This window comes from Scardinius erythrophthalmus (genome assembly GCF_964197995.2).
Source record: "Scardinius erythrophthalmus genome assembly, chromosome: 8".
Taxonomy (NCBI): domain Eukaryota; kingdom Metazoa; phylum Chordata; class Actinopteri; order Cypriniformes; family Leuciscidae; genus Scardinius; species Scardinius erythrophthalmus.
In genome coordinates, this window is record NC_138228.1 from 44,460,355 (window position 1) to 44,483,852 (window position 23,498).

General features: G+C 39.9%; 2 protein-coding genes across 2 annotated transcripts in view; one reads left to right on the top strand and one right to left on the bottom strand.

The window, feature by feature from the left end:
- Positions 1-171: 171 nt before the first annotated feature.
- daw1 (dynein assembly factor with WDR repeat domains 1) lies at positions 172-11,841 on the top strand (the record flags this gene model as incomplete). Its single annotated transcript, XM_081372193.1, has 13 exons — positions 172-211; positions 331-403; positions 4,213-4,357; positions 5,942-6,000; positions 6,087-6,209; positions 6,450-6,549; positions 7,429-7,536; positions 8,106-8,212; positions 8,302-8,404; positions 9,926-10,040; positions 10,811-10,887; positions 11,555-11,717; positions 11,807-11,841. The coding sequence occupies 13 exons, from the start codon at positions 172-174 to the stop codon at positions 11,839-11,841; spliced, it is 1,248 nt and encodes a 415-aa protein (XP_081228319.1).
- A 1,915-nt stretch (positions 11,842-13,756) lies between these two features.
- sphkap (SPHK1 interactor, AKAP domain containing) overlaps positions 13,757-23,498 on the bottom strand; it is a gene marked incomplete at its 5' end in the record, with an annotated part of 77,572 nt that continues 67,830 nt past the window's right edge. The window contains 4 exons of the mRNA XM_081372601.1: positions 13,757-15,222; positions 17,066-17,250; positions 20,738-20,784; positions 21,188-21,271. Of these exons, the coding sequence (XP_081228727.1) occupies positions 15,067-15,222; positions 17,066-17,250; positions 20,738-20,784; positions 21,188-21,271 (472 nt within the window). The 3' untranslated portion in view covers positions 13,757-15,066. The remainder of the gene's footprint in view (positions 15,223-17,065; positions 17,251-20,737; positions 20,785-21,187; positions 21,272-23,498) is intronic.

Sequence of the window (23,498 nt, forward strand, 5' to 3'; positions counted from 1 at the left end):
GTAAAATGCGATCTGTACGGAAACTTCATGTATTTTATGTTTTTATTTTTATTAATGCTCGGATAACTCAGATACAGAAACGAATCATTACCAGACCTTGCGCATGCGCAGTACGCAGCACATGTGTCTCGTCACCAAAGCAACGGTGTGTTGACAGTCTTCAGTGTCGCGATGAGACTGAAACGGCTACACATACGATACTACCCACCAGGTAATATACACTTTTAAAGTTTTATATTGCATACCATTCCCGTCATGTAGTTTTTTTGAGTACCTGGTTAATTGAAAAGCTCGCATTTAAAAAAGAAATCTTGTTTTGTTGCTGTGCAGGAATATTCCTGGACTATGAGAAAGGGGGGAAGCTAATGACGAAATCCATCGATCTGTTAAACTTGACTCCAGAGTAAGTATGATAATAAAACTAGTTGTGATAAAACAATACAATACTAAAACATACAACTGTTCATTGTTATTTTATGTTAGCTCAGGTCAATTAAATAATATTAATAGATAAGCCTACAAGTTTTTTTGTTTTTGTTGAAATTAACATTATCTACTATTAATAAATGCGTTAGAATTACTAATATAGCCTACTAATGTAATTACAAATTGAAACCTACCACTGTTTATTATTGTTTATGTTAACTAATATTAACAAAGATGTTTAAATACTCTAACAAACTAACATAGCATGACCTTATTGTAAGTGTTGCCAGTATAACGTAATAATGTAACTTCGGTTCCCTGAGAGATAAGGGAACGAGAAAGTGTTCGAATTGTGTCAAAGCTCTTGGGGGTTTACAAAAAAAAAAAAAAAAAAAAAAAAAAACGTAATAATATCACTGATATATTTTCATTTATTTATTTCATATGATACTATAATTTCATTTACTTAACTTTTAGTGTTTCAGAACATGTTTTTGCTGCTGAGCATTAACTCTGACTCATGTCATGACTTTTCTCCACCCAAAATCTATGAAATAATCCGGGTTTTTCCTGGCTCAAAATGAGGCTTTAATAAGATAATTAAAAGTGTATTTTTCGTAGACCATCATATAGCCTACTGTTTCCCACAGTATTTTTGTGGGTTGAGCTCGGTACCTCTAGGGGGGTCCGGTGGCATGCCCCCCTGGAAGAAAATTTTGTACATTTTAAAGATAAATTCATTAATCTGGTGCACTTTGAGTCCCCCGAATCTGCTGTTAAAAATAAATAATCCACCCGCCAACCTCCTGAACCTATATGATATTCTCTGATTTAGATATCTGCATCTGATCATCACATTTAAATTTTTCAAATTCTCAGTGTTAAGCATGATAATATGATAAAATATCACACTGAAGTAGGCTGATTTAAAATTAAGATTTATTGAAAATAAAAGTTCTTCTTTTGTCAAAATTACATTTCCAGGCTAAACAGAGGCTTTACTCCCTTCAAACTTAAATTGACAATGTTTCATTACATCACTGTTGGAAAACATAATTATAATTTTTTTTTAGCTTTATAAAGGGCATTTCTTTCCCTAATTTTTACTCTCTATACTCTTTCCCTACTCTCAGGGAACTGAGGTTACGTTAGTAACCGAGTACGTTATTTCTTATTTTATTTTTTTGATATTGAAAATTGTTTTAATCAGGGCATTTGTCCGGTTGGGCAAGTACAATTCTCTTTCACTTGTCCCTTAAAAAACACACGCACGTGTCCCGGACAAGCGTTAATGTCTATTCAGATCAGTAAATTACCAAACAATCATAAAAGAAAGAAATATTATCTTACCGTCATCGTGAGGTGAAAATGAGGATCCACTCTGCCAGACTCTCGTGAAAGTGCTTATCTATAGCACAAAATTTATTTCTCGTACCATTTATTCGCCAAAAATAGTTTTTGCGTGCATATGATACGCACTTTATGGTGTAATACACACGTACTCCACACCCCTAATCCTTCCCAAGGGGTTTGCAGTGCGTATCATTTACACGCAAAAAAACAACAACTATTTTTGGCGTATAAATGGCACGATAAATAAAATGTATATGTTTATAAATTCAAAAAGTAAATTCCTTCAGAAGACAGCGTGTGGCGCACTTGAGCGTCTTTTCAGACGCAAATCTAATTTGAATTACTTTCTAATGGGAGCGTCAGCGCAATACTTTTATTAAAAAAATATATATATTACCTATTAAATTATGTTTCTATTATTTTAGTTTTAATGACAAACCAGGGGACCCCCGAGGTAATTTTTTTGGGCCTTATGGGGGTCCCTTGATGCTTATGGGAGGTCCCGGACCCCCCCCCCCAGCCCCCCCTCAATTCGACACTGAGCTATACGCTATGGGAAAACTCCTTTTCTCGAGAATATTGAAGCCTTTATATTAAAATGCAGTGCAGCTGCACAGCGAGCACAGTGCAGGCTGTCTAAGCGCGCTGATTGGCTGGGCTGCAGCAACTGCACGAACCTATGGCGAAGCAGCGAGGACGCGCAAACCTATCAGGGCGCTACCCACCTTGCGTGTGCTGAAGCGCGGCAAAATGGGCGTGGCTGCTGTCTATAGGGGTGGAACGGTACACAGATGTCACGGTTCGGTTCATACCTCGGTTCAGACATCACGGGTCGGTACGAGTTCGGTACAATGGAGGGAAAAGCAAAACAAAAATGCAGAAGGCAATTTTCAGACTAAGGTCAGAATCCAACAGGGACCGGATGAATCGGGGCCTTCGAAGGAATATATATAGAGGCTTAGGCCTAACAGGGGCCAAGACCTCCTATATAGAAAGGACTCGTGCCTGCAGGGCCGGCACTTCCAAATTGTCAAATTTTACAAATGTGGATGGCGAAGACCAGCCGGCCGCCGCACAAATGTCATGAATTGGTACACCACTGGACCATGCCCATGAAGAGGCCATGCTCGTATAATTTATACGACACCACTGCCATGTTGTCCGCCCGGACCAAGACATGATGTCCTGCCAGGTGTGGGAGGAAGGTTTTAGGGCTAGAAAGACCGCTCTCATTCCGAGGCAGTTGATATGTATGCGCTTCTCCAAGCTCGACCAGAGGCCGGAGGCAGAGCCCCCTAACCTAAGTTGGAGGCGTCCGTTGAAATCACCTTCCTCCTTGAAACCAGACCCATGCTTAGACCAGACTGGTACTAGCTGGTGTCTTTCCAAGGGGCCAGGGTTTTAATACAGCCTGGTTTACCCTGATACGTAGGCGGCCGAGCCGCCATGTATGACCCGGGACTCTGGGTTTCAGCCAGTGCTAAAGCGGCGCATACGCAGTAGGCCTAGCTGGAGTACTGACGACGCAGAGGCCATAAGGCCCAGTGCCCTTTGAAACGTTCTGAGGGGCGTGAGGGAGCCCGCTTTGAATGAAGCAGCTAGCTATTGAATAGAGAGAGCGCGGTCTGGCTTGAGCCAAACTCTCAGTCGATAACTGTTCCCAGGTACGTTATACGCTGTTGGCTGATTGACAGTACACTCTTGTAAAAGTTTATCCTGAGCCCAAGGCGTTCTAGATGGCCGAGGAGCCAGGTTTTGTGAGTCTGTGACTCTGCCTCTGACTGGGCCATCATGAGCCAGTCGTCGAGGTAGTTCAGAATGCGCATTCCCCGCTATCTCAGGTGGGAGAGAGCTGCATCCATGCATTTCGTAAACGTACGGGGTGCCAGAGACAGTCCGAATGGCAGGACTGTGTATTGATAGGCACGCCCCTCGAAGGCGAATCTCAAGAATGGCCTGTGATGGGGGGCTATTTGGATGTTAAAGTAAGCATCTTTCAGATCCACTGAAAAAAAACAATCCCTTGGGCGGATTTGCACGAGGATTTATTTGGTCGTCAGCATCCTGAACGGCCGTTCCATGAGGGCCTTGTTCAGGTGTCTGAGATCTAAAATAGGTCTGAGGCCGCCATCCTTTTTCAAGCAAAGCGTCTCAACTGAAAAAAATGCTGCGCTCGTGCGCTGCCAAAACGCTCTCAAGCGCCCATAGCTAGGCGTTTTCAGCAGAGCGCCTAGCATTTTCAGCTGGCTAAAACCGGTTTGGTGGACACACGGCCTTAGACAGCCTGCACTGTGCCCGCTGTGCAGCTGCACTGCTTTTTAAAATAAAGGCTTCAATATTCTCGAGAAAAGGGAGTTTTCCCATAGCGTATACGCAATCCGAGTGAACCGTTCTCGAAAAAATGTACTAAAGGAGTGTATTTTCCTCCTGTAGGACTGATGTGAATGAGCTGCTGTCAGACATCCGAGCAGCAGAGCCTCTCATCACCTCATCCTGTGCTGAGCAGGTGAAAGTCCTGATCTGCAAACTACAGGAGAAAGTCGGCCAAAAGGATGAACGCAAATTCTACCTTTTCAGGGTACTAATAAATACTGAACAGTCATGCTCAAACACATATAGGCCATGCATATTCGATCTACTTTAGATATTGTGATTCCAGGCCCCAGCTTTGAGATGCAGGGTGGGCCGAGGGATATTCCTGGTGGGCCGGAGGTGTTCCGTTAACCAGATGCATTACTGTTTGAACATTGTTTTGCTAGATTTTACTATTTTATTTTTATGACAAAAGGGGCAGGTTTTGAAAGGGACTATTAATAACACTGCTATTACTTTTTTGGTTACACTTTATTTTAGTGTAATTATACATTTAAGTACTGAGTAGAATTAATTAACTACATGTACTTACTATATAGGGTTAGGGAAGGATGAGGGTTTGGTTTAGTGTTAGTTGCATGTAATCATGCCTAATTTATAGTTATTACCAAGGACACTGTAAAATAAAGTGTTATCCTATTTTTAGAAGCACAAATTATTAATTTTATGCTTCTGTTTAGCTTCCTGCTCGTTTTAGAAAATGTGGTGATTCATTTTTCTTTAATAAATTACTCACCCTCATGTCATTCCAAACCCCGTAAGACTTCCGTTCATCTTCAGAACACAAATGAAGATCTTTTTGATGAAATCTAAATCTGAATTTGGGCTTTAATTTACATATAAATATTCAAAATAAACATATAAACTTCTGTTTATGTTCACTGATCAATGTTTATGTGAATAAAAGTCTAAATTAAATCTGTTCATCATATAAAGCGATCGTGTCAATTCATATGGATTAGTTTTATGATCTCTTTATGAACTTTTTGAAGTGTCAGAAAGCTTTTGAAGGAACAGAAAGCTCTAAGATTTCATCAAAATGATCTTCATTTGTGTTCCGAAGATGAACGAAAGTCTTCCGGGTTTGGAACGACATGAGGGCGAGTAAATGATGACAGGATTTTCATTTTTGGGTGAACTAACGGTTTAATCTTCAAAATTATTCTCACATGTCAACTATTACTATTATCAATTTATGGAATATTAAGTTCTTTCATATCATTTGGGGAATAAAACAGTTAAAGAACATTATTTTTGTGTGTGTGTGTGTGTGTGTGTGTGTGTGTGCAGAATGTAATGAAAGAAACGGAACAAATTCTGTATTATAATTTTAGATGATTTTTCATTCAATTTCATTCCAGTAATTTAACCGGTTATTTAGCGTTATCCAGCTCGTTATCTGATAGCATGAAAACAATTATCAGGATGAAATGATCAGGTTGTTAACAGTTTTCCACCTTGTTTATCTGATTTCATGAATTGAACATTGCACCAAATTTTGTAATAGGTTAGTGTTTGGTGTTGGGCCTTTGGTGCTTTTATTCCATACCACCTCATACCACCATGCTTATACATTTGAATGATTATCTGAAGACATTTGCTCTGATAAAGACCTCTTATATCGATATTACCCACAAGATGGCAGCAGAGGGAAACCTGCTGTTTTTGTAGATCAAAGGCATAGTAATTATGTTTGGAAATGACACAGTCAATCTTATATATCTGAAATGAATTAATGTGGTAAAGTGCTTCACCCCCAAGCATTCGTCTTCTCTGTTTTCGTCTACAGGCACTTCAGGCTCACATTTTGCCCCTGACGAATGTAGCCTTCAATAAATCAGGATCGAGGTGAGTTTATCAGCTGTGCTCACATGCCTGCTCCCCCTCTCTCCCTCTAATTCTGCCTCTCTCCCTCACTTTCCGTCTCTTTGCAGTTTTATAACCGGAAGCTATGACAGGACTTGTAAAATATGGGACACCGCATCCGGAGAGGAGCTGCACACTTTGGAGGGTCACAGGAACGTTGTGTATGCCATCGCCTTCAACAACCCTTATGGGTAACAGCACTGCTGCGTCACATTTGATCATGGCTTACTCTTAATCTCTTTTTTTTTTTTCTGTGAAGTAGAGAATAGCCCTCTCTGTCTCTTTCTGCAGGGTTAGGGCACTGCAGGGTAACTGGTGTTGTTTTTACAATGGGACCATTTGTCACTTTGAGTCATAACAGGAGCCCTTTTCCTTTTTTCTCTCTTGCTCTCTATCCCCTTTCTCACTCGCTCTCTCTTCCTCTCTCTCAGAGACAGGGTTGCCACAGGCTCCTTTGACAAGACCTGCAAATTGTGGAGTGCTGAAACGGGGAAGTGTTTCTATACGTTTAGAGGGCACACAGCAGAAATCGTACGTCTGCATTCTCACTTCCCTCTGCCTAAAACCCAACGTCGCTGTTTTCCTGCATTCACAGCAGTTTGAGGAACAGTTCACCCAAAAATGATCATTCTGTCATCATTTACTCACCCTCGTGTTGTTTCAAACCTGTATGACTTTCTTTCCTCCAGAGATATTTTAACATCAAACCTGGCATGACGTGTCTGGCATTTCAATGAATGTGAACTTAAAAGAAGATTTAAACCATTGAATTATCTGTTTCTCCAACAAAAGTTTTGGAGGAATATAGGAATATAGAGTACAAGTTATATCAGGTATTGTTATGATGCTTTTATGCTTTTTTTGCTGAATGTTGGCAGCCAAGCATGTTCCCATTGACTTCCATTGTATTTTTTGTCCATAAAGTGGAAGTCAATGGGAACCAAATCTGTTTGGTGACCCACATTGTTTAAAAAACTCCACAGAAGAAAGAAAGTGGAATGACATAAGAGTGAGTGAATGATGGCAGATTATTATATTTTTTTTAAAATGTAGGACAGGACACCTAACACAACAACTTTAGGGGGCCTAAACTGGGTTCCAAAAGACAACAGTGTAAATGGAAATAAAGTGTAAATAAGATCCAATCCACTTTCAAGGTCAAATGCAAAGAGCATGTTTATTTTATAGATTTTAACTGAACAAATTAAAATGGTTGGTGAAATTGGTCGAGGCCTTTCAACTCATTAGGCAACATATCCGACTATCTGGGGTGATCACCAATTTAAGCATGTTGAACAAACTGTGTCGAGGGGTTTGACGTGGCAGAACCCTGTGTATGTATATTAAGTTTTCGGAATCGATCAAACACCATTTGTCATTCTCTAATTTTCTGTGTGTGTCAACTATTAGGTGTGCCTGGCCTTTAACCCGCAGAGTACCCTGGTTGCTACGGGCAGCATGGACACCACGGCTAAATTATGGGATGTTGGGAGCGGGGAAGAGGTGTCCACATTGGCTGTACGTATTATCCTCTTGTTTTTCTGTATTGTTCATCTTAAGCTGCCGCCCATCCTCCTTCATCATTTCACCCTCATCTGCTTTTCCCCTAAGGGATTTTTAATCATTTCTCTTTAATTCGCAGTGATCTCCAGCGATCAGTGAAAACTCACCCATGCGTATGTTTATTAATTAATTAGTCATCAAATCTTACATTACGAGCATTATGGGATTCTTCAAGCATTCCACATTGTTTAGTCGCACAGCAGCGTAACGTGCAAACAGATGCGTCACGCGACGCGGTCTGAACCGAAGCTGTGTAGAAACGTGTGGATGGAGGGATGAGACGGAGCGTTTGGAGGTCTTTTCCTCTCCGCAGCACATGGCAGAGCAGTGTGTGTGTGTGTGCTGCGTAATTACCCCTCTTAACTCTCCAATTATTTCTCTATGAATCTAAATTATGAATAGCTCCGTGAGTTCTTACCGATGAATTGGGGAAATTAATATGATATTTCTTTGCTGAAGTGAAAAAGGGTGCCTTTCTATTCCTCTCTCCACTCACAGCATTTCTCTATTCAACACTTTCTCAGGGTCACTTCGCCGAGATCATCTCTCTCTCCTTCAACACATCGGGCGATCGGTTGGTCACAGGGTCGTTTGACCACACTGCCATTCTGTGGGACGTTCCGTCTGGCAGGTCAGTGTGTACCCCACAGTTAGTGTTTAATGCTTTAACTTCTTTTCTGACAGCATAATGGCATTTTTTATTTTGTCTGTCTCTCCCAGGAAAGTTCATGTTCTCACAGGTCACCGTGGAGAGATCAGTTGTGTTCAGTTCAACTGGGACTGTTCCCTCATCGCCACGGCCTCTCTGGATAAAACATGCAAGGTTTCTGTTTCTCTTCACTCTAAGTCTCGTAAAAGAGCCTCTTAAATTAAGTTTTCATTTTTAATTCTTTAACCATATTTAGTTTTTCCCTTTCCAATGTTTGACGGTTGCCTCAAAACAGCTTGATACCAAGATGCTGAATCAAATGAATTTGGTTGTTATTAGCTGGTTTTTATATATTTATGTAGCAAGGTTTCTGACATTGAAAACACAACAAATCTGGAACAAGACGTGGGCCTTTTTGAGTTCTGAAACAACCACAACTTATTTCAAAAGATAAAGGAAAATTCTATTTTTCATGATGTGACCCCTTTTTCTTGCATGTTGCATTCACTTTCATCTGTCTGTGTAACTCTCTCCCTCTGATTGTCTGTCCTAGAAGTGTGAGGGCTCTTAATTATTCAGCACAGTCTGATTTTTCTGAAAAAACAGTGAGACAAACTCCTCCTCATTTATACACAGTTTTACAGGTTTTTAGAGTGTCAGTTAAATTGGTGTGTCTGTAGTTTATGGGAACCTATTATGCCCCTTTTCAAAGTCTTGCCCCATAACTCGCAGTTATGGTAAGGAGTATGATTTTTCCAAAACACACTCAAAGCGGTTGACCAATCACAACACACTGGTCCAGCCGACCAATCAGAGCACATTGCGCTTTTCAGGAGGGGCTTCATAGAGACAGGAACTAAACAGAGCGTTACTGACAGACTGGGAAGAGAGGAGCTGCAATAATGTAAAATATGTGAAAATAATGAAGCATGTAAGTAGAAGCCAAAAACCTTGATTTGTTTTTGGGCTCTACTAGGATAGGTTTTCATGCTTGAATGTTCAAAAAACACATTATTTTCACATATTTTACATTATTGCAGCTCCTCTCTTCCCAGTCTATGAAGCCGCGCCTGAAAAGCACAATGTGCTCTGATTGGTCGGCTGGACCAGTGTGTTGTGATTGGTCAACAGCTTTGAGTGTGTTTCGGAAAGATCATACTCCTTACCATAACTGCGAGTTTCAACACACTTCTATCTAACTCAACCAGGCCTAGCCCCTTTATTTAGAGTATGCCTCGGGCGGGAATTATTTAAATGAAGAATATTGTGATGTGTTCGTTCCCGAAAGAAAACTTAAAACTACAATGGAGGTGTTTCAGGGAGTTCAGAAACAGTGCGCACGGATATAGAGAATAACTCTCTTTGCTGTGACTTTGTAAATTTTCAGACCTTTTTCATGCTTACACAGCAACTTTACACACTTAAGAAAGATGGACATGTGACAAAGCATAATTGGACCCTTTAAATAATAGCATTGAGATGTCTGCATGTATATCTCGGTGTTAAATTAAGAGAATGTGCAAATTCCATTGATGGGAACTATGGGTGGGACACACACTGCACCCTTCACAGTACTCACACTTGATGAGTGAGCAGGGCAAAGCGATGCCCACTTTCTTATGGAATTCACCCAAACGGTCATCATGTGGTTTTAGTGTGTTATATAACAGGTTCTGTGTGTGTTTGTGTGTGTAGGTGTGGGACGCAAACAACGGTCAATGTTTGGCTACTCTCTTAGGTCATAATGATGAGGTGTTGGATGTGTGTTTTAACTACACTGGTCAATTGATCGCTACAGCCTCTGCTGATGGTGAGACATCTCCATCTCCACACATCACAACCTGATTCAGTCTCACAAAACCCACCTAGAATATGTGAAAAATATATATATGTTACTCTAAAATGAAAAGTAATCAAGTAATGAGAACTACTTTTTCTGGGAATGTGTGCACAAAACATCTTAATGGGCCCTTAACAAGTCTTTATTTTCTTTAGACAAAATATGGGGATTGTGGGGTAAGATGTGTCAGCGAGTAAACTGTGGCACCCTTAATCTAGCTGACCCCATAATTTGTGATGTGACCATAATTATAAAAAAAGGCTCATAGTACATACAGGTTAATACAAATTAATGCAGAAATACTATTACCAATACTGTTAATATTATGAATAATTTTTATAGTTTCACTATGTTCAATGGCTTATTTTTATGAAAACGTTTTTTTTTACCATTTCTGTTTTTAGGTTAATTTACAATGTAAATCATTCATGTATTACAATATAATTCAACTTACCACTTACATGACACAGTTTACCCCTAAGTTGGGGTAAGTTGTGTCACTGGGCTGCTTTGCTTGAGAAGTTTCCACGGCTGTGTTATAGACGCTTTGTTCTCATTTCAGGTGACAGCAGAAATACTGAAATATAATTAGGAGTATTCATTATACACTTCTCTTCACCTAAAGGACACCCTATTGTGTGTACATTCGAGCGTAACGGATTATTAAAGATAATCCGATTGTGTGAGCTGGGCATGTTCTCGTGACATTCACCCATAACTGCTGTGGTGTTTGCGTGCAGGTACATCAAGAGTGTTCAGCGCCGAAACGTTCCAGAGTTTATGTCAATTAGAGGGTCATAATGGAGAGATATCAAAGGTAAGAAATCACATTCTCTCCATCCTCACCCTGTCACTCGAGCTTCGGACTCAATAATCCTCTCTGCTTTTCTCATATCTCTTCACTCTTCATCCGCTAAGGCACTCATTTCCTTCCATTCCTGTTATTTCCTGTCTAGGTCTCTTCCTGTTTATATCCACCTGTTCTGCCCTCTTGCCTTCATCCCAGCGTCCTGCCTGTCGTACGTCATCTTCTTAGCATATTCATACGCCCGCTTTCTTTCTTATTGCTCTCTCTTGATCTGCCTGCTCTCCTTTTCTTTGGCCTATCCCTAAACGATCTTGCCGTAATATCCGTGCTCCTTTCTTTTCCATCCCCCTCCCGACCGTCATCATCATCACCAGAATATTTCCATTTCCTGTATAAAGGTGATAACTCAAGTACGCACATACACACTTGGTTCTTCAGCGCTATAATAAAACGCCTGTCATATCAACACAGGTCAAATTAAGTTCAGCTGTCTTTCTTTCCGACTGACACTTTCTTCCTTCGCACGTTTTTCTCCTGCACGTTGAAATAGGATGTTCTCACATGCAAAACAAAAAGTAATTGTTCCATGATGGAATATGATAACGAGCCGTCCTGATGCATTCTCATAACATAAGGCAGAAATATAATTTGCTTCTTATTTTCTCCCTCTCCGTAGGTGTGTTTTAATCCGCAGGGGAGCCGTGTTTTGACGGCGAGCGTGGATAAGACGGCTCGCGTGTGGTGCGTGAACACAGGAGTGTGTTTGCAGGTGCTTGAGGGACATTCTGATGAGATCTTCTCCTGCGCTTTCAACTATGAGGGAGACACCATCATTACAGGCAATTACACACACCTGCGTAACACTCATACATGCACAAAAGTAATCATACGTCAGTAATTTCAAGCCTTGTTGTCAATCTTTCCACAGGCAGTAAAGACAACACCTGCAGGATCTGGCACTGAGACAGCGGCTGAACGCTGATGTTACAGTATTCTTTTCTTACACCTCTTTGGATTAAGATATTGTGTCGTCTTGTCACATTACCATAGTATTTCTATTCACGGAAAACATGTAGTATTTGTTGAGGATATTTTGCTGTTATATTTTCCCTCTCTTAAAGAATATTCTGAGTTAAACTCATTTGTGGTATGCTATTACGGAGCCCCTAAAGGGACAATTTTTTGGATGAAAAAAAACAAACTTTTTAAATCATTTGCGTTCCCTCGCAAAACCTGTTGTGAGCTCGGACAAACACTTCCTGTTTAATGTCCCGCTGGTAGTGTTTCAGACTGCTCCGTACGTTAACAATGGAGCGTTTCATAGTGTTTGAACTTGGACTCAAATATAAAGAAATGAGAATCAATAAAGAATCAAGGAGTTCAGTGAAGTTGGCAATATATTCACAGATTCGAACTTCACCTCTTTCCAATCATAGTAACGTAGACAACGAGCTACAACCCAATTTTCCTCAAAACAAGCTTTATAATATAAACTGGTCTCTTTGAGCAGGCGGCTGAGAGACAGTCCGCAGGGACAGTTTACAAAGTGCAAAACCCACATTTTATATTTGGAAGAATATTCAATAACTTCACTGTAACACCCTGTACTGTCACCAAATTCAGTTCACACATCACTGCTTTCCTGCTGGTTATACCACAACATAAAAATGCATAATTTCTATGATTGTTTATTATGAAACCAAATCAATAACTTTACACTGTCATTAGAAAAAAATATTCAATAACTTCACACTGTTATACAGTGTAATGCCATCAAATTCAGTAAGCAATTATCATGCAAAAGCCAAGCTAAGTGTTGAAGAATGACCAGAAGGAGACCATTGATGTGTAAACTGAATTTGGTGAGGTGACACTAGTGTGTAACATTGAAGTTAATGACTATTTTGGGGTTTTGCACTTTGCAGATGGTCCCTTCGGACTTGTCTCTCAGCCGCCTGCTCATAGAGATCCACTTATATTGTAAAGCTGGGTTGTAGCTCCTTGTCTACGTTACTATGATTGGAAATAGGTGTCGTTTGTGTTTTAACAACGTTTAGCTCATGAGTTATTGATCCGGGAACTTCGAATCTGTGAATATATTGCCAACTTCACTGAACTCTGATAAGCACTGACCGCATTTGAGTCTATGAAACGCTCCATTGTTAACGTACACAGCTGTCTGAAACACTGCCAGCGGGAGATTAAACAGGAAGTGTTTGTTTGAGCTCACAACAGGTTTTGCGAGAGAACGCAAATATCTTTGCGAGGGAATGCAAAGTTTCTCTGGGGAACAAAAGTTTTGCGAGAGAACACAAAAGATGTCAAAAATATTTTTTTCTCCCATCCCAATTTTTTTCCACCAGCATGTCCCTTTAGGGGCTCCGAATGCTATGGAACCCCATGCGTGGATATATTGTGGCCACAATTCATTCCCTAGTTTTATTAATTAGTTTTCCCATTTTATTTAAATTGGGGCAACAAATTAAGAATTTGTTCCCTCGTTTTACTATTTCATGGCCACTTTGTAGTAATGCGTTCTCTTGTTGTATAGTTCTCTTGTTAAGTCAAATTATTAATTCGTGGCCATGATATATAGGCCTATATGTTTGTCTGCATGCAGTCATTCTTTTTTAACTCATGCCTTTTTGTTAAAAAAAATGCTCACAGAAATCTTTTGCTCTATAGACTTTCATATTTTTAACATCAAGTCAGTTATTCAATTTTAAGACTTACTATATTAAATTGAAATCATTTTCTGGTGTATTTAACCTGGAATATTTTCTCTTTAGCATGCAAGTCTATTTTTGAGTTTGTGTATGTATGGACTTTATTCACAAACGTGTGGCTCTTTTCAAATAAAGACGGTTGACGTCAAACTCACCCAACGCAAATTTTATTTTGAAAAGATAAATACATTCAGGTATACCGTGACAGACTGGATACAGTTGTGTGCCTTCAACGCTGATATTAAAACACATTACTATTATGTTACTATGCGGAGAAAACCATAATGCCACCAGATTTCACATTTACACGTCAACTTTTACGTGACAAAACTGTACTTACACTTTAAATATACTCTTTTATGTTTATACTTTCAAATGTTTACAGTAGTCTGCGGGGACTTTTGGTGCTGTAATCCTGTCTGTCTGCCTGTCTTTGCAATCGTAAAACCGAAAACTTAAATTTCCATTTGCAGCCCGAAGGTACAATAGCTCACAATCTAGACTATTTACATCTAGCCAAAATAAAATCTCTTAAATAACAGTAGTCACACAAAACTAAACATAGAATTCAGTCTCAGAGGTACAATAAAAGGACTGAACGTGTTCGCCAATGAAAACTTAAAACAACAAGTATGTTTGGAATGGGATCTCACTATATTTCACTTTAGATACAAACATTTAAATATATTTAAATCCCTTTGCCAGAGCTCGCATGTCTATTTTTCTTGATAAAAAGTCACGTTGTGCATTTGAAACGGGTTTGTCGTACAGTAAAAATCTGCAAGCTACAAAACGTCAAGGCTGATTGGTTGGTTTAAACTGTGTTCCTCTAACCAGCGCTGGCCGGTAACTGGTGGATCTAACTTTGCGTGCGCGTAAAGACAGGAACATGCTTAATTTAAAGGGAAAAATCCTCAAATCACAATCTATGCGATGTGCGAATGAGCATCTCTAGCACATATTTATGGACAAGGCATTTTCTTCCCACAGAATATCCCAGAATTCCTGTTATCTAGCATGGACATATACAAGTGTGACAGTGATGGAGGTGTCGGAATAAGAGTTTGTGTCGGCTGTAAGATGTGAATCTTAATGAGGATATCAAATGTGGGATGTGCTGGTGATTAGAGATGGCAAGTTCGGTACTTAGGAAGCCTCATGCTAGGAATTGTGGGATTGTGGGAGCCATGAATGTGTGTGGGCATCTTGTAAACCTTGCTAACTTTCACAGCTGAGCTCTAGAAAAATGTGCTGATGTACAGTCATGACGGTGGTTTTGGATTGGTCTGTTGAATCTGAGAGGTATTTTTTTTTAGTCGAAAGAATTTGGTGGTGGTGAGGGTGTGTTGGCGGCTCAAATGGGATGTTTGTTGGTGTTTTCACACTGGCTCCAGACCGTTATAAACGTGTGCTAGACGGATATGTGGCGTCTCCAGCTTCTGGTCTGTAGATGGGTGGCGCTCTAGCGCTTGGTCTTCAATATCCAGTCAAACAGGCTGGGCACTGGCCGTCCTCTCTGCTCCAGGTCCTGGTGGAGCTGACAGAACTGAGCCACAGCGCTGAACAAGTCGCCAACACGCCAAGCCTTCTGACCTGCCAACTGCACCACTCTGTGGAACTGAGAAACAAACACACGCTGTTCAGTTCTTCATGCCGAGACATCATCTTATCAACAGTCGGTGCAGTTTGGGGCTATTCACATTTGTGCATTCCACTGCACTACTTTTCCATTGTTTTTCCACGTAAACAGGCTTGTGTTTGACTGTTGCGCTTGTGACTTGCATCTTTTGCAGCGTCTCGTGCACGAACCACCATTCTAAAAACATGGCACTCAAGTTAAAAGAAGTTCAATTTTTTAAAACACGTGTCTACACCTTGCTTTCCCCCCCCCCCATCTGGCGTTTTAACAGCAAGAAACGCGTTCTGTGTGAACTGGCCCTCTTTTGTAATCAACTTTTTATTCAGTTTTAAAGTATACATATCAGTTTTGTTATTCAACATACTGTACATGTGACAATAACATACAGTACATAACTGCCAAAGCCTAGCAGAACAAATGAAAGAAAAAAGGTTGGGAATCTTATGTAGCTTCTGAGGGGAAGTGCATATTCCAGGATGACAATGCCAAGATTCATCAGGCTCCAACTGTGAAAGAATAGTTGGGAGAATGAAGAATCATTTTAACACATGAATTGGTTCCTCTCAATCCAGATCTTAAATTCATTGAGAGTCTTTGGGATGTGCTGGAGGACACTTTACTGAGTGCTGGACTCTTGCATCCTGAATACAAGATCTTGACCAAAAATGAATGCACCTCTTGATGGAAATAAATGTTGTGATGTTATTTCCATTAAGAGGTGCATCAATTTTTGGTCAATATCTTTGTCATCCTGGAATATAGCCATGATGTGTCTTTTCAAGAAATGAAAAGCTACACACTCATCATTTAGGGTTAGAAGAACTGTTGCCAAACATATAACATGCTAGAAACATAATAATCACTGCAATAATGATCCATTCATAGACTCTTAAGTATTTGCCTATTTAAATCCAAACAGCATTTTTGGGGGGCCAGGCAACATGTATATACATATACAAGTCTAAATCTATGCAAAAACAATTTGTTTCAAAAGTGCAATACACTTCTTGTATACATGGGCTAGTATGAATGGTAAAAAAATCCACTTGCTTCTACCCTTTACATTTGAGGTATAATTATGTAACTTGTGTTGTCGAACAAAATGTGAAAGTCTCCTCAGGTGATGTTAACCACAGACCTTATTTTGCTCAAATCGAAAACTGCTATTCTAAAAACCCATTCGAAATTCCAGAGGGAATCAATTCTTACAGTCTGAACAGCTCTACGCCCCTGGAGTCTTGCTGAAGGCACACTTACGATGGTTTGTGGCTCGTTCCTTCGCACTACACTGCCTCCATACACACTTCATCCTGTATTCTCTAAAAATAGTATGTGAAACCGTATGTAATGTGCAATGTTAAAAAGCTTTGTAGTAGTAGTAGTAGTATTTGAGTTTATTGCTATCAGCACCGTTAAAATGCTTTGAAATTGTAATATGCAACATCGTAGTCACATAAACTGATTGCATTCAAGTTGTTACAGAGAATAATAACTCCTGAGTGAGCACTACTAGCTGGCAGGATCTGAGAAAGTGTTTTATTTATTTATTTTTATGTCTATACTGTGGTATACGTTTATTATCTATATATTGCTGTCATGTTGGTAACATTAAATGTTGAATTATTGCCAGGAACTGTAGAGAAACACACTCTCTCTCATGTCTGGGTTGAATAACAATAAAGTGAAGTTGAACCCAGATAAAATCTGCAGGTTTCTTTAAAAGAATTTTCTGTCCTGATTCTGCAGGATGGATTAAAACACTGTAAAATGTAAGCAACAAATGTTTACAAAGTTCAAAGTATTGACTCTTATTGAACCTCACCTTAGCGAGGTTGTGCTCCTGAGTCTTTCTGAAGTAAAGTGCCGGCACGCCGAGCTCAGACGCAGCGATCCACTGAAGCACTGCTCTTAGCTCTCCATCCACACACTCTGGCTCCAGGTCAAAGTTCAGCACCAGAAGCTCCCTTTGACAGCTGCTGCCGGCTGTGGACAAACCCGATGTCACTTCTGCCAGACAAAAATGAGACCAGTTACTCTCTGTGCACGTGAGATTTCTATAGATCTAATATGTTGCGAGCAGAATCTAAAGGAAAGGAAAGAAAGAGCATTTGAAGGTGTAGAACTGAGTAGCTCTAACAAACATACATCTACTACAGGTATTCAGTGCAAACCTCTCCATTACAATGCTAGCGTATTATGTGAGATCTCTTTTCTGATGACGTGTTTACAGGCGCGAGGGCGGGGCAACCTGTCACTCACATGAGATCCACCAATAGCAAACCACAACCGTCCAATGATCCAATCAATTCCCCATGGACATAATCAAGCCCCGCCCAACACTTTTTCTTGTTCCAGAAGCCGTTTCACTTGAAAAGACTGTCGCAAGTTGCTTTTTTTAAATTATTATTAATATTATTTTGTATATATTGGCTAATATGAGTACTTCAACTCTACTGGCATCATCTTTGGCAATCAAAATTCTTGTTTGGGTATGACGGTGTGTAATTTATGTTGTAAGTATACAATACCCCCCCCCCCCCCCCCCCGTTTTATTATCCGTTATTGCATTGGTAATCGTTCATCTTGTTCATGATATGATGTGTTATGCACAGCTGCAGTTGATATACAAACGCTTTCCCCTGCTACAAGTTCATTTATAGCAGCAAGATTCCACGTTAAAACTATTACATATTTTTATCAGTAATTCATCTCACTTGTTTCAAAATATTTCATGAGTTTTAAAAGCTCTGAACGAATGAATGCAACACCAAACAAAGACGTCTAAACGACCCATAAAGGACACAGTGCTCAAGTGTACCTGGTTCTTTTGGTCATTATGTTGCCCATTACAGTTCAGTAGAAGCGCAGCAGATCTTCGTTTGTGTGCCGGGGTCGAGACACTCACTTTAAGAGCCACTGTTCTACAGGAATGTGGATAAGTGTGAATGATAAAGAGCTCGTGGGAAATAAAGAGAGAGAGGGGGCTTAAATATTCTGATAAACCCTACTGTTCTTCAGGAAAGATGGGCTAATATCTTCTCCCTACCACTTTTTTAAAGTTATATTCAAATGTATTTTTTTAGCTTATTTCTTAAAAAGCAATTCAAGCTGTTCTTTCTTTTCCTCAGTAATATTCATTTCAGCATGACATCTCCATCCTCCTCCTCCTCAGCGCTCCAGAAACGTAAAGATCTGTTCCAAAATGAATCTGTCCTCTGTTTTCTTGCTCTATCACACATCTTCCCGTTTTAACACCCTCTCCTCATCCCTCCTTCTCTCTCTCAGCAGGATGATGCTTTGCCTGTCAGCTCTTGTGTCTGTGTGCCTGAACGTCTCTTTTGTTCTCCTGCATGTGAATGAGTCATTTGTGAGGCGTGAGTTTGTGCTGGCAATACAAAAGTCTCTAGCTTTTTCTCTCTCACTCACTCATTCAAGTACGTCTGTCCATCTGCCAAAGACTAGAAGCTCACTGAGCGCCGAGGGACAGAGGTCAAGCGATGCTCCTGAAGTAAGGCTGACTGTATGCTAATTCAGGACATGTAGGGTAGATGCTACTCAGATAGAAGAAGTCAAAGATTAAAGGCCAATGAAAAGATCAGCACAGAGAAAAGATACTTAAGGTCATGAGTAGAATCACACAATAAGGCTGTATGCAGTGCCACATGTTTTGTTGCTTACAGTTTTAAGACTATTTTAAGACATTTGTAAATGTGTGGGAGGTTTGATTAATGCGCTTGGAAAATCAAACTAAGAACATGTACGATGAGCCCAATGCTTTGCTATTGCCAAATCCTAAGCATTTGAATGTATAGGAACAATAAATAAATAAAGGAATAAGAAATATAATTCATTCTTAATAAAATTTAATCCTGAAATATTTTTTGTAGTACTTTTTTTCCTCCGTTTATTATTTTCTGTATTTATTTTTAATGTATTTTTATTCTTTTGAACTTTTATTTATTTATTCTTTTTTTAAAATTTGAAGTGTATTTTTTATTTATTAATTCCCGCAATGTATTTATTTCCAGATTTATGCATTTATTAATTTTTACTTGTCCGTGTGCAACATGTAAATTATGGAGGCGGTCCTTACGTAGCTCCAGTGCATGATTGGTCGAAACGAGCTCAGGTAGAAGCGCCAGATCTAACTAAGCGATAGAGATTGGAGTTTGATACGAGATTTGCCAGATCAGCTGAAGAGTTGTAAGTCATTTTCACTTTTTTGCATTATGTCGAGTTATTTTGTAGCGGACCCTCAACGTCTCCCTCAACGTTATCAAGTCCGGACCCTCAACGTCATCAGATTCTGGGTTGATGACACAGAGTGGATGGTAGGTTTGTCGACTAATGCCTGTGTACATTTTGTAATCACAGGGAGAAAATCCAGGCTGCATCTGAAATCGCATACTTCCCAACTATATAGTAGGCAAAGAACAGTATGTGACAAAAGAAGTATGTCTGAATTCACAATACTCATAAAAAAGTAGGCAAAAAGTACCTGGATGAACTAAGATTAAGAACTAGATTCTGAAGTGTGCATATGATAGACACTTTACTATCCCATGAGGCCACAGGAGAGGATTTGTGAATGGCAGTGAAGAGACGCAACGGACGCTGGTAGGTCACATGATAATGACAACATGACGAATGTAGTACATCATCCAAATTACATTCATACTATATAGACCATACTTTTTTAGCGGTTGTGAAGTAATTACTTAATCAAAATGATTACCCACATTAGTATGTGATTTCAGACGCAGACTCTGCAGAAACTGATATGATCTGGGTTGCGTTTCCCAACCAACCAAATGGAACAATCCAGGGCAGCGTTCCCCAAACGCCTAAGTAGATCGTAGAGACCTTTAGTGCAGTTGGTTTTTGATGCTTTTGGAAGCCAAGATTACCATATAAACACAGGCATTAGAGTAGAAACCTACTGTCCACTGGGTGTCATCAATAGTATCTGACAACGATTAGGCAATCGAACCAAGCCATATCGTAACGCCGGTTGTATTTCGATTAATCATGCAGCCCTATTGCAATGTTTGTTTGATTCAGTGGTCCAACATGTTAACTTTTGACTCGACATGCCCACTCACACTGCCTCCTCCGTTTTTTGAGTTTAATAATCACATTCAATAACTTCCAAAAGACCATTCTGTCTTTCATTTGCATGAAGAACAAATAAAGTTGAAAAAGTATCTCATCTACGGTACCAAGTGAGCCTCTGGTGCCCCCTCAAAAACGTCCAATTTCCTCATTCACAGAGAAATAACATGAAGTTCACTCTCGAGAAGAATATGTAACATTTATATAAATGATCAGACTGCCAGACAACGGCTTATTTCAGACCGAATACATTAGCGCAGAAGTGTGAAGAGCAGCGATAGCATGATTTCTTTTTAATTCCAAACACCGCTGTGAAGTTCCAGTGATGTATCTTTAATTCAGAAATGTGCGTGTGTGTGTTCGTAGAGGACGTATCACTCACCGTCCGCCTGATCCTGACAGTGCGATGCCTTCCTCTCTCTCTCCTCACTGAAACACAGAGACACTGTCATTATCAGGCTGTATGGAGCAATGCTGGCCATGTTCCAGTCACCTCATGGAGCCCTTCAGGGGCCAGGACTATATTGCATTCATTTAATAAGAGCTCGAAATAGTACACGACTGCAAGCTTTTGGCGGACACAGACACAGCAAACAACAGCACTTAGTGAGCACATTTACAAACTTGTAGAAGACACTATCGGCTCTAATATGACAGAATGTGATCCAAATTTGAGCCAAATTTCTTGCCCTCTAACTGTGTCCGTATCCTCACGAGGATAAGGATTTGGCCGGCGCTCTGGGTTATGGATGAGCGCTTAACATCCATTAGCTCCGGCGTTCTGAGCAAGTCTCTCTAAGTGTGCCGCAGTTAGCGGGTTGCCGTTGGATACCTGATTAGGTTGCTGGAGATGGAGAAGTCTAGAAAGCCCTCCAGGTCTGCAAATCCCAGACTAGAGGCGCTGCTGTTTCCATTTCTGAAACACAGATATGCACATAAAAAGATAAACGTGTACAGGCACTGCACGTGATACACTACAGCTCAAAAGTTTGGAATTACACTTTTTTATGTCTTAAAAGAAGTCTCTTATGCTTACCAATGCTGCATTTATTTGATTAAAAATACAGTAAAAACAGTAATACTGTGAAATATTATTACAATTTCAAAGAACTGAATTTTCAGCATCATTATTACAGTCTCCAGTCACGTGACCCATTCTTATATGCTGATTTGCTGCTCAAGAAACATTATTTTGATTATTATTCATGATTGTGCTGCTTGATATTGTTTCCTGTTTTTCAGGATTCTTTGATGAATGTGTCCTTGCTGAATAAAAGTCTTAATTTATGTACTTTTTTCCCAATGTTTTTGAAAATTTTCAACGTTACTGTATCACGGTTTCCACCAAAGTATATAGAGCAGCACAACTGTTTTCAACATTGATAATAATCATAAATGTTTCATTTATATTAAAGTGATTTCTGAAGAATCATGTGACACTAGAGTAACGATGCTGAAAATTCAGCTTCAATTTCAGCTAGAAAAACAGCTAGTAATTTCACAACGTTAATGTTTTGACTGTATTTTTTTAATGAAATAAATGCAGCCAAAATAAATGTCTTTCAGCAGCATTAAAAAAATCTGAATTATTCCAAACCTTTGATCGGTAGTGTAAGATATGTGAACTTTTCAACCCTTTTTCTTGTTGGATCTGTAAGAATGCGGACGATGCAGAAGCTACTCATTTTCTCAGCAATGATCACTAAGGCGTGGACAGCAGCGGGGCTTGCAGAAGACGGAGTGGGCATGAACACTGGCATGAGATTCATTAGCATGGGCATCACTGGCAGCTCCCCTACCAGCTGATGACTATGAACGCTTGCCAGCTGTGCCCGTACCGACAACAGCTGGGTGGACAAGCAGAGAGGAACCTTTCCCCCTGCCAGGGCAGAAAGAAAACTGGGAATGGAGTGGGGGTTAAAGCCAGATGGAGGCGAATGGCCGGATACCCAGACTCGGGTAAGTGAGGATGAGTTGAGTTGAGTTGGCGCAGGTAAGGCAGCGTCAGTGATCGTGGCAGGCTGGGCATGATTCAATCAGCAAGCAGGACTCGCACACCCATTACATCCTTGTCATTCTAGAGTCAACAGGATGTGACATATGGCACCTGCCTGCCAGTGTGAGGCACTTCCTGTCAGGGACTCCAGTCATGCTGTCAGAGCCGTTTACTGAGACAGCTGTGCAGGACTACACTCGCAAATGGAAACTCTCTCACTTCAGAGAGTTACACTACCTCAGGCACTTGCTAAGAGTTTGTTTATACGCGAGCATACGGAAGAAAATAGTCATATGTTAAACCATATGGGTCATTCAAGAGATGTTTTGTGGTGAATATTCTGTTAAAATCACTACATAATACAATCAGGATTTTGAAAGATGCTTAAGAAAAATTTATTTAATTGACAGCCTTACGTAAGCTAACTCTCAATTCCTCACAGAGCAAGCGCTAACTGTGGCTCTTTATTTCCACCCTTCTTTTCTGTTGCAAATCATTAAATAATTTTCTTGCCATTGTGTAAATAATTATGTTAAAATTAATTAAGGTTTTAAGTGCCTATGCGTGGGGAGAGCATAGTACCGAAGGTCTGGCATAAACTATTAATTACATCTCAGGCATATACAATTATTATTATTATTATTATTTTTAAATGTACAAGCTCAAAAAGTACTGGATAATAGGAATGGCATGAATGTCTATTAGGCAATTTTCTTATATACAATTTTCTTATATTTATACATAATGTCTCTTCAAGACATGTCTCATTCTGCATCACTATGTCTGTGCATTTGTGTGCTAGATGTTGCATAAAAAAAAAATAAAAATTCTGTCATTAATTACTCACCCTCATGTCGTTCCAAACATGTCAGACTTTCATTCATCTTTGGAACACAAATGAAGATGAACGAAATTCTTACAGGTTTAGAACGACATGAGGGCGAGTAATTAATGACAGAATTTTAATTTTTGGGTGAACTATCCCTTTAAGAGCAACGGCTACAGACTAAAGACAACACTGTTATGTGAGGGACAGGCTGACGACTAAGCACACAAGCCACACAAAATTAATATCAATTAAGATATGTAAAACCTGTGATGTTAGTCATAGTGAGGGCAAAGTAAGTGCTTTAACTCTTAACTCTCG